Source organism: Meleagris gallopavo, chromosome 12, assembly GCF_000146605.3.
Source record: "Meleagris gallopavo isolate NT-WF06-2002-E0010 breed Aviagen turkey brand Nicholas breeding stock chromosome 12, Turkey_5.1, whole genome shotgun sequence".
NCBI lineage: Eukaryota > Metazoa > Chordata > Aves > Galliformes > Phasianidae > Meleagris > Meleagris gallopavo.
This window is the reverse complement of record NC_015022.2, coordinates 16,536,091-16,548,109: the sequence shown is the minus strand read 5'-3', so window position 1 is coordinate 16,548,109 and position 12,019 is coordinate 16,536,091. Positions and strand designations below refer to the sequence as shown.

Below are 12,019 nucleotides of genomic sequence, written 5' to 3'. Positions count from 1 at the left end.
CAGTTGTTGTTAAGCACATTCTTAAGTTCCATCAACTTCTGCAGACCACAACAAGGTGCTCAAAATGAGCTATGATCTCAAGAACATTATTGACTCCGAGTCCATTTGCAATGAGCACAAAAGCACTCCTCCCCTTGTCATCCTGTGTGTTTTCTGCCGCAGCTGGACAGTGCTCAAGGAGATGAGAATTCTTGCAGGGAGTCCAGCAGATGCTACATCACTGTATACTTTGCTTTGGTTTGCACTTTTTACTGAAATGTTTCTGATGGCAAAAAAGTAACTTCCCCCCACCCCAAGCATTTGTCTTTAACTGCAAATACAGAACACATAACCAGCAGGAGTAACAGAGGTGATCTGAAAGAGGCAGAACCTCATAAATTGTTTGTGTGAGAAAGGCTGTCTTTCCTTTTCTCTAACTGATGGCGTGCCAAGTTTATTTTACAGTACTTACAATAAGATTTGTTTGTTTTGATACCCTTTGTATGTTGTTAGGGAAAAGGCAAAAGAAAAGCTCCAGGAGGTTTATAGTTTCTGATGAGACAGTTGAAGCTTTAATTTTCTTTCTAGTCCTATATGTTTTACTAGGAATGTAATATATGAAGGGTTATGAGATTGCAATGGGATGAGTTATTACTGAGCTGTCATTTATTTTTTCTGTATGAATTTGGTGCTTAAGAAAGACCTCCAGACCAGCAGGCTAACTGAAACCGCTGGTTCATTCAGAGAGCAGATAGAAGGGCAACACTGCTTTCTCCTTTCTGCATCTCATCTCTGACCTTGGTGCATCGCTCCAGAGCAGGAAGAGCATGTAGTCTGAGCCTGTTTGAGGTTGAGATCCGGGTGGATGGCAAGGAAAATAAATTTGTCCAGAGAGGAGTGGTCTGCAGTGTAGCTGTACAGGTAGCCTGCAGATTGTCTGCGCGAGAGCTGACGTACCTGTCAGATCCAGCATGTGGCTCTACAGGCAGTTTCCTCTGTGATGAAGAAAAGGCTTGGATCTTCCTTTAGCGGGCAGCACTGCAGGCCGAATACCCATGCATGGAAAAAAAGGCACCACAGGACCTGCAGTCCTCAGTATGTGAATGTTGACACCACCAATAGCTGGCTGTTAGACTTCAGGAATTTCCATGAACATGCTAGATACCCTGGTGTTAATGCTTAGAGTGTGAGTCACAGTGTGAGGGGGCTAGGGTCTGATCCTCAGCTACTTGGAAACTCCTGACTTTAGATGAGAAGTTATCTATTAAATCATGAGATGCTGGGGAGGGGAAGACTGTAATTACCCATCTCTTCCAATTCAAGAACTATCAAAACCAACAAAAGGAGCAGTGCATTCTGTGCGTGTCTCTTTTCCCCTGGAGTGCTGTGTGTGTTCAAAGACTGCACTGAATCCAGGAGACAAGAGTCAAGTCACAGGAAGAGGCCACCAGTGGTGGCTGCTAGACATAGGAAACTGTGGGAGTTGGGGGAGATTTCATAAGTGCCTACCTTGTTCCTGCTCTTGCTCACCCATGTGGACGGAAAGAAGCATTTATTTGACTTACAGCATCTTTACCTGGAGGCAGCAGAGCAGTTATCACTCCTTCCATGAGGCAGGTAGTGCTCTTCTGAGCTTGTTTTAGGGAGTTAGTTTTAAATGCCAAAGCCTTGATTGTTTGGACCAATGTCCTGAACATATTGTAAGGTCTTATGATATAGTAGAAAATGAGAATTAAAAGAGAGGAATGGGATATTTTATGTACCATGCAAATTGCACAGGATTACTTTACTCAAGGACAAGCTGCCTCTGGCCCCCCTTTCATCCCTGCTAATGAAACAACCATCCTCTTCTCCTTGGCAATTCCCTTAGCAGGGTGATATGTCAAAGATGTATTATGTGTGTCCAAAGCTGTATAGAGACATGGCTTTCCCTTTACAAATATTGGTATGATATATACAGCATTTTAGGGTCAGTAAGTCTCTCTGAGTGACGTTAATACCAGGAGATGCTGGCACAGCCAGTCACTGTTTAGTTTACACCTGTCAGAAGCAGGCAGCCTCTGAACTACTGTGTTTGAGTGAGACTATTCATCATGTTTAGTTTTTATACAATACTCTTTTCATCTTTCCCACACTTCACGATTGTTAATTAATCCCACAGCACCCAGGGATTACTATAATGCTTTACAAGGGAAAGCAAAAACAAGCAGGAAGAGGTCAAATGGCTGGGCCAGGCCCACAGAGGTAATTTTGTCTGAAGCACGTTAGGTTCTGTGAGATTAAATTGATGTTAGCTGGTCTGTCCTTGAGTGTCACCCTCCATCTTTTTGGGAGGTGGCCTGGGGGGGCAATTTTGCTAGGATCGTCTTGAGAGCTCCCTTTCATTTGTTTCCTCTCACACATTATTTTCTGAAGAAGTTGAGGAGTTTTGTCTTTAGAGGATGAGGCAGAATGTCTCATTTTCTGAAACTCCTCTGCACCATCTCTTCATCTTGCAATTACAAAGGGGAGCTCCTGACTAATGGAGCTAACTGACTGCTTTTGCAAAGTCATTGTAAAGATCCAGACACACAGTTCATGTTTAAAGAAGTAACTTGTTTGTGTAGCATACACAGGCCTTTTGATTGCACTAATAGCAATCTGGCAACTTATCTGACAGTAAATACTGCAAGTATAGAATTTGCTCATGGTGCTTTCTTCTCCATAGGACTTGAAAGATGACCGGAGTGATGAAGAGGAAGAAGATTCTGTTACAGATAATGAAGAGGAGTCCACAAAGAACAGCAATAAGAATGGCTGTGGGTCAGGCAAACATCTCCTTACCAGCGGTCACCACTAGCCCCCTCCTGCCTCACCTCCTGCAGTGATTTCTACTCTGTTTCTAACCCAACTTATGGGATAAAACTTAATTCAACATGCTTAGGAGACACTGTGATTGATTTATTGTTGGCTACTGGGCCTGGAAAAAAGCCCAGTATACGGGAGGGGAAAATTGCATAAGATGACAAAATGTGTTAATGACCCACTTTCTGAATCATTGCTTAGCATTTGGAAAGGTGCTTGGACACGGACTGTTCCACTCTCACAGTGCTCTACTAGGTGAAAGTGTCAGATCGTTTAGCGTCCCATTGATTTTAACTGTTTTTCAATCTGATCATCAATTTCATCAAGCAGTTTCATTCATAGGTGCTTCATGGGAGGTACCTAATGTGAACTGCATCAGGAGACAGAGTTACTCAATGTGGGGAAAAAATGACAGCAGTGTAGGTTGACTAACATTGTAGTCTTTACTTTTCAGTTTAAAATCTCATTAAAATGGCTATTTTTTACGAGTTTGATCTTGTTTTCTGGAGGCTGATGGAAGCTAATGTGGAGGAATTCAAGCAATTTGCTTCTGAAGAATTTGCTTTACTGTAGAAGCATGGTTTATCTCTAGAGCATGCTGTATGTAGTTCATAACTGTATGAAGAGATTTTCCAGTGAAGAAAATCACACAGCAGTTCTCCTTGGAGCTCCACGTTTCGCAAATGTCTTTCATAACAGCCATCCTGGATCTACGCCCGATGTTAGAACAGAAGGTGCAGAGAGAAGGGAAAGTAGTGAATGAAAATTGGGTCTTCTCACAGGTTCTTTTGTACTTCTTATTTGCTTGCAGCATGGCTGAACACCTGAGATCTCAACACGTTTACAGCCCAGAAGATTAAGGATTATTCTGTCCTGTTTCATGTAGGTTTGTCTCACAGTGACATCGGATGACTGTCTTGGAGCAAGTCTGTTTTGTGGCTGCTGTGCATTCACTGTGCATGTATCTGGTCACTGGGAGAGTGTGGGCCTAGCGAGGAATGTCACGTCATCAGTGCAGTGTATTCATTTGTTTTCAGGATCTGTGTGTCCATCTCTGCCCTTTTGGAAAATAGTGAATCGCATCAGCTGAGCCAAACTTGGGTGTATGTGGCTGAGATAGCATCATTAGTCTGTAAGAAGTGTAAGAACAGAGGATGGCGTATCAGTTCCCCTTACCCCACACACTTCATCAGTTTGCACTTTTGTTGTAGTGCTAGTGCAGAGTTTTTAGACCCAGGGCTTTACAAGGAGACCCGTGTTCCTTTAAATAGTGGTACCAGATGCATTTGGCTTACCAGATCCTCATTGATTTGTCACAAGTTTTAAAAGTGAGAAGATCTTGTGGTTCTACAGTAGCTGAGACCATCTGGTGGACTAAATCCAGTAGCTTGTGAGACCGGGGGACCACAGCTAAAACATCTTCAGTGCAGAGCCATCGTTTTGGAAAGGCTCCTTTCCCTTAAGGCTGCTCAGCAGGAACTTGGTGACCTACAGGAAGCACAATATAAGCGACTTCTTTGCCAAGGAGATCTTGAGAAAATGGGGATATAATTCAGCAACTGAAACATTTGTAAGAATTGGAAATGTTTGGGATCTCAGATACGAAGAAAAAAGTTTTTTTCTGAACAGTTGCAAGAAACTGTAGGACTGCTTTGTTAGAGAGGCTTGCAGTTTGAAAATATCTCTTGAGGTGCTAAACTAGGCTGTGTTTATGTTTTTACTGACATTTTAGACAATGTTCTCCCCAAATCTTTGTGTTTACCACAAAGGCAATTACACCAAGAAAGGAGTATGACCACAACTTCTGAGAAGGACTGGAGATGGGCAGTAGTGGGAAGGAATTCCTGTGCCAGCGCTTGTAGATAAGTAGTGCTGCTCATGTAGAGCAGGCAAAATTCCCTCAGTCGTTGTTGCATAGCATTGTGTTTCCTTACACAGCTGTAGAGAATACCTTAAATACTGCAGTGTGGATTTATTGGAAGCTTAAGTACTTGTTACATCATCTAAAGCAACTAGTAAATTTGGCAGGGTCACAGCTGCTTATCGGGACCTGTTTATGGCATACATGAAAAGAAATGGCCTTTCCTTAAAAAAAAAGAAAAGTAGAAATCCAATGTCTTGGAGGATTTACACTCCCTTTAAAAGCAGTGGAGACAACGATGCTTTCCACAAGACACAACGGGATTTTGGGAGGTGGCCAGGATATTATCATTTGATTTTGATGCCAGAAAGCTTTCCTGCTATGAATAGGAAAGGAATTCAGGGAAGGAAACACGAAGAATGGTGCTGTCACAGGAGCGAGCCTCTGTACAACTACTGAATTTTAAACTGGAATTTATAGTTGCTTTGAGGCCAAATCTTGCCCTTCTTACTCAGACAAGTCTCCCACTGAAGCCAATTAGCTCTACTGGAGTTTAGCCTAGATAAAATTTTGGATTGCAGACGTAACATAATTACATTTGTTTTAAAGCTATTCAAAATTAGGGTCTTACAGGGAGAGTAAAAGGCAGATAAATACCTTTAAACTTAAAATTTTGAGGCATGTTTTGAGTGAGTATGGAAGAATATGAAAGCAAACAATGTCTGGAAGGCAAAGATTATGAGTAGTAATCATAAGCAGTGAACAACCAAGAAACTCCATGGCTTTGCATCTAGGGGTACAGGAAGTAGGAAGGTCATGGAATTCCATCCCAGGGAGTTAATCTCCTGGCCAACCAAACCATTAGCATAAACCACCAGGTACTGCAGATAAATACAGAAACGGGAGCAGTTTGTCACAGTTGGACAGGACATGTGTCCTGTGCTAACGTCAGATTTGTTGTTCCTGAAATTACACAGGTATAATTCTCTGCTCTTTGCTGATAGAAACTCAGAAACAAGAAGCTGAGATAATGGAAAATAGTTCACACTAATCAACTAAAGAAATTAATGCCTTGATGCTTTGAGATTTTCAATCTCTTCAGTGTCCCTAACATCCTTTGAAAACATTACTGCCTCAATAAGCAAGTGTGAAACGGTGGGAGGTAATGCACAGCAACAGGAGATGACAGACACTCACATATCGTTCGGATCATTTCACAGAGTCCTGGCTTAATGCTTTACACTGTGCATTTGAGTTTGCCATGTCACTTTCACCATGCCAAAACATTTATGATAGAATTACAGACTAGAAAATGAAGTTCTAGCCCATCAGCATTAGCAGAAGCACCTCTGTTCCATTTAATTCCTTTGAATTTTGTTTTGGGATTCCAGTCAGTGCTTATTATGCTGCCTCTCTGCTTGTTTACTATACAGATTTACCAAGCTGCTCTGGATTTGATTTACAGATCTCCCTTACTCCACAGAACTCATTTTGTCAATTAGTATCATTCAGTATAGTTACCTTTTTTGTCCTTAATGTCACTGAATTTGCCCAGTCACTTAGGCTGCACACTACAAATAAAACCTTTTTGTTAAAGCAGATGTCTGCATGGGGATTTCCTTGCTTTCCCTGCTTCGCAGTGTCCTCTCTGCTTTCCGTTCCCTCCTAGCATTCTTGTCAGTGCTCAGTTAGGATTTCTCTTTTCTCTCAAGTTTTTTCCATAGGCTGGGAAAGGCTTTCAAACCACTTTTGTAGGAAGCATCTTGCTCCTGAGCAGGCCTGGCAAGCAGCTGGACAATCCACCCACTTCTTGAGGGTAACAGTGACTGTTAAATGAGCTTTCTGACCTGGCAGGTCAGAGATTAAGAGCAAGTTTGCAGGATACACAGCAATTCAACCTTCCTTCCAACAGGGTAAATTGGGTGTGTTACAGCACAAATAGAGGCATTTGCTAAATAATGTTTTAATTACAGGTAAATTTGAGAATTCTTTTTTTGGACAATTCATAAATGGAGAGGAAGCAAATCTAATGGCTACGTCATCGTTTTTATCATTCAAGATTTATGCTTCAACAAACGTACTTGACGGTGATCTTGTGTGCAGTAGGAGCTACTCTGCTCTCTCTACAATGACAGCATTTTTATATCGTTACTCATTTTCTTGTTATTGTGCACAGTAGGACTGATTTTGAATTTATGTGTATTTGAGAAATACAGAGATAAATGCAGAGATGACCAGAATCTTTTTTGCTCCTTATATTCATACACAGTTTGAGGTGCTATCACTAAGTTAGACTGCAGTGGGACCACTGCCCAAATGCCTGGTCAGAAGCACATTTCAGATAACTCAGGCATGGATCTTAACCTGAAAAAAGCAGAAAAGCTCTACTGAAAGCAGGGAGCTGTGATGATTAGTGTCAGCTGAAGAGCTGTTCCATATTTCTTGTTCTTGCCATTTCTGTCTCCCTAGTTGGAAAGATCAGAGGTTCTGACTTGCCATCTCTTCCCATGCCTCTCTTTGCAGACAAACACAAGGGAAGGTGTTTCAACCCAAATAATGAACTGTGGCAGAATACTTTGGATTTATTATTATTTATCTGAATTTTTTTTTAAGCTTACTCATAAGAACAAAGTAGATAGAAATCAAATCAAGCAGAGATCTGTGAGTTTTGGCTACAAGCAACTTGCAAACTGTGAATAATAATAATAATAATAAAAAAAATCTTGCTGATTTAGAAAGAAAAACACCATCTCCACAGGCACTTCCCCCAGCTGTGGGCTAGAGGAACAACAGATAATCAGCAGGCAGAAATGAAGGTCCATGCTGAGGATAAGAACACAGCCTGGTTGTAAAAAAGCCAAAGAGAGGTGGTTTGATGGCTGATAGCTACCCAAGAGCCAGGGAGCCTTTCAGCGTGGAACAGCAAATCAGCCAAGAATGCATCTCTGAGCTGATTTCATTGGTCATGTTCAAAATCACTGAAAATGTCTGTTCTCATTTTCCAGTGAGTTTTATAGGCTCCCTCCTGCTCTATCTGTGCTATATGAGCCTAGCTTTTGTTTCTTGCCTGTAGGGTTTGAGATTTGGCTGCCCAAGGTGAGGACCTAGCAGTCAGAAGATAAACACCTCTGATTTGACAGAGGCCAGATGGGACATCTGTATTTCCACTGAGAGAGTGATTTCTATTTATGAAAACAACAAAACCTACCTATTGCCCGTGCTTTAGAGGACAGAGAATAACCAATGTGTATCAGACAGCAAAGTGGGACGTGACTGACCAGCACCTTAGCAAGGGAGTTGATCTTTCCTTCTGAAGAAGGAGAAGAAATGTCAGCAGAGGGTTTGGCCAACTCATCACGTAAGCTTCTCTTACAGTAGGAATGAAAAATTCATCTAAAGGCTGCTTTCTCCAGCTCTGTAGTGGAGAACATTTTCTCACTCTGTCTCCACATTTCTGCATGATGTTACTTCTGGTTTACAGAAATTACCAAACATGGTCAGAGCAGTTATCACCCATTTCTGAGAGCAGCCAGTGCCAAAAACTTGAGAGGTGATTACAAAGCCAGCAGCCCAGGGAAATCATTCTCCCACTTTGCTATTAAGCAGAGGTAGGTTTGTGTTCTGAAACACATTTTGAAAGAGGAAGGGTGTTACCATGAAGTTACAGCTCAGATGTGCTTGTTGCTCACATGTGCAACAACCAGCTGCTTTGTGCTGCAGGATGTAGGTACACCTTGGGGGAGGAACATGGAGCATTTCTTAGGATACCCATTGCCCATCTTGTGTTTGCCATCCTGCTTGCAACTTGCAGGTTTTTGGTTACATGCATGGCTGCTTCACCTGGCCAGCAGTGGTTTTTCCATGCCACATCTCTGCTCCAACCTTGTAGTAGAAGCAGTATAAAGCCAAAGTAGCATGTCTGCTGAGGTGTAAGCTATTTGGTATATCACACAAGGGAAAGCTTTACAAAGTGCTGGGATATAATAGGGAAGAGGGGAAATCATTGGCCAAAAAGTAGGGCTCCTGAAGGAAAAAGAACAGTCTCACTTTCCATCCTGTCATCCTCACGTTAAGATCATAAGTGACAGAAAGAAGGTAAAAGCCCCTGACATTAATCCCCTCTCAGAGAACAGGATTCCCAGTCAAGGAAATGGAGGCGATCAAAGTAACGTAATCTTCACCATGGCTGACTACAGAGAACTTCCAGCAGGGTTCTGAGAGTTTATTTAATTGAAGCATCCTCTGTAGGATTACTTCAGGTTTCTAGTTTAGCAGAAGATAAAGTTGAAGGCACAGGTCTAAGCTTCAACATATGATTCTGCAACGACAAAGTCATAACAATCCATGTAGGATAATGTTGTTGATACTCCAATGGTCTGAAGATTTATGAAAATATCTTTTATTTACTCAGCTGGAAACAATCCTGTTCTTCTGGAGTTTTGTTACCCCATAAAGCATTCAGAGGAGACCCCATAATCATTTCAAAGTCAGAAACATTAAGTGGAATAACAAGGATAAACCCTATTCGCATTGACTTTGAAGCACAAGAAACACATCCCTGTAGCCATAGAATATTACTCTGCTTTGAGCTGGGGTGGGAAGGAGCAGCTCCCACACAGTTGTTTCAGGTGGTGGAAAGTCCATATTTCTCCTAACACAAAAGAACCTGGTTTAAAAATAAGTTAAAATTGAGCAGTGAAATAGATTACTAAATTCCTACTGAAGTTTACAGGGGCCTTTCCCTGAAGCAGATGAGAAAAGGATCCAGACTTCTTGGGACTGAATGAGAGGATAATGGCAGCATGGCACTGCCATACAGCAGTGGCTGCATTCTCCAGCCACCAGAAGCAGGGCACGATCTCAGTGTCTCTCCTTTTGTAGCCCAGGGTAAAACTGTCTCCAGCAAGTAAAACCTCCTGTCTGCATGACGCTCACCTGAACACAGCTCTGCCTTTGCCTCTGCCCAAACCAGGCACGTACATTTTGAAAGGCATCCCTGGAAAAGCAGTGCCTTTCCATTCAACCACGCACTTCACTTTCAGCAAGCAATCTGCCTCCTGTCCTACTGCAGTGTTCAAAATCTCACAAAGACTGAGTTGCTGATGCTAAAGCCTGCAATCTGAGGCCCAGTTTTCCAGGAAGAGGCAAATGATGAGCTGTGGTTATCATAATCACCTTGGTGCTTGTGTGAGTGAGTGAGAGGGCTGCTGAGCCAGAGGAGAAAAGGGAGCAAAGACAGAGAAAATGAAGAAAAATGGCTGGGGCAGCACAGCAGCAGTTAAAACACAGAACCGACATTACAAATAATTACAAAGCAAAGAAATAACAAAGCTGGAGGAAAAAAAAAATCTTTGACTCTTAACAAAATCTCTGCAGCCAGGATAACTTCTTTTCCCTAAGAAGTAGGGGTCTCACTGATGAGTTCTGATGAAGAAGCAAGAGCAGCAGGATTTGGGAAACCTGGGCAGACGGCTTTCCTGTTCAAACAGTCCTTAGAAGTGTCCTAGTAAGCAAGTGAGGGTCCATGGAGGGATTCAGCAGAGGTTGGGCCTCGACAGCCACAAGTCAAGGCCAGCAGGCTGTGGCAGTGATCCTCTGGTTCATCTCCAGTTACTGGACTCTGGTTTCTTCATTTTACACCTTTTGCTGTCTGCTGTGGGAATGAGTGCTTTTCTACACTGTTGCATGATAGAATCATAGGTGCTAGTGTAAAATGCAAACACCACTGTTGGTCTCCAGTCTATGACAGACAGTACAGGGAGCAGCAGAAGACACCTCAGATATAGGATGTAGGTATGTCTCAGGTCTTCTTCCTGGTTCCTGGCTCAAAGCTTTCTTCAAAAAGCCAGAGCAGCACTGCTGGTCTCTGCAGGCTGCACATAGGGATGAGAAAGCAACACTGAGTGCTTATACCCCTAGGAACGCGTGTTGGGTTACCTGGCTATTGCTGCAAGGGCCCACGAGGTGGCAATAGCAGGACGCTGCTCCCTGCTCAACGCGGCTCCCGCGTAGCTTTTTTGTCCGTCTTTTTGCCCCTGGAACAACAAAGATTTTGTTAAAGATTGGAGTGCAAAAATGTTGCTTGCAGCTGACAGTTTCTACTCGGTCAGTTTCACACTGCGACACAAGTGCCTGATACATCGCTAGTAAGCAAACACTACAAGATTACTGAAAGCGTTTGGTGCCAGCACGGAGGACTGGTGAGCTGGTGCCCGAGGACCGGCGTATTCGTGGCTGCCACCAGTACAGCCTTGAGCTGATGTGCAGAGCCATCCTGCCGACTTCTCTAGCAGCAGAGCTGTACCTGGAAATAGAAAGGAAGGATCTTTAATCATCTCTGCTTTGCTACTTGTACTTTTTGGTACTGTTTATTTAAACTACTAATTTGTCAAGACACAGAGCTTGCAGCTGCCCATGAATGAAGCCCCAGGCTCACCTGCATCTTTAATGCCTGAAGTGCAAATAAGGCTGATAAAACTCCCGGGTGATGAGGGTTATTCTGACATCCTCTCTCAGGAGACAGATGGTCCACCTCAAGTATATAAAGGACCTTCCTTGCTAACAATAAAGCAAAGGTCTAAGAGTAGAAGGGTTTGGGTCAGGCTTGGTATGTGCAAGGCAAGGAGTGGTGGGATGGCACCTTTCAAACTAAAGCAGATAGAAACTGAGCAGCTGTGATGTATTGTATCTCTTAAATCCCATAGAATCAAAGTAAGCCAAGGATTTGGGAATGCCTCTAAATGGCTTTCTGTAAGAAAACCTACCCACCAACTTTTACAAGGGCAGAAGGACAAGCTGCTTGGCTGCTGCCTGTGTGCTGGAAAAGACAAGGTACATGACAGGCTGCTGAGTGAATGAGAACTGTATCACTCTGACAGATATGCTGTACAGAAGCATGGACTGAACATTCAGTTTCCTGGTCCAAGAACAGTACCTTAAAATACTTCCAGAACCACCACAGTGCACCATAAGAAAGCACTGCTGAAAAGTGCTGCCTGTAGGAAGCTGGTCCCAGACTTGTTTAAAGTAAATAAGGAGTGTGTCACCCAAGGTTGAAGTAGTCACTAAGCAGTGTCAAATGCTGAACTGAAATTGTGCTTTTTATTAAATACAGAGCAGAAAGAAAAGACAAGTCAGACCAAAATCTAAGAGCTGTAGGAGTTATCCCCCAAGCACTATTATCAGAGTACACCTCAGGGTCTGTATCTCTTCCTTTACCACTGCTGTAGAAGTTTTCCTCCACTGCTAGGAAGAACTTTGGGCTAGGGCTCAATAGCAGGTGTGATGAAGAACCTAGTGGCTCCACAGCTATGCTAAGCCATGGCTGAAATGACC

General features: G+C 42.9%; 1 protein-coding gene across 1 annotated transcript in view; it reads left to right on the top strand.

The window, feature by feature from the left end:
- The window catches only part of CERS3 (ceramide synthase 3), a 45,801-nt gene extending 38,773 nt beyond the window's left edge, over positions 1–7,028 (top strand). The window contains exon 9 of the mRNA XM_031555224.1: positions 2,687–7,028. Within this exon, the coding sequence (XP_031411084.1) occupies positions 2,687–2,818 (132 nt within the window). The 3' untranslated portion in view covers positions 2,819–7,028. The remainder of the gene's footprint in view (positions 1–2,686) is intronic.
- Positions 7,029–12,019: the final 4,991 nt, after the last annotated feature.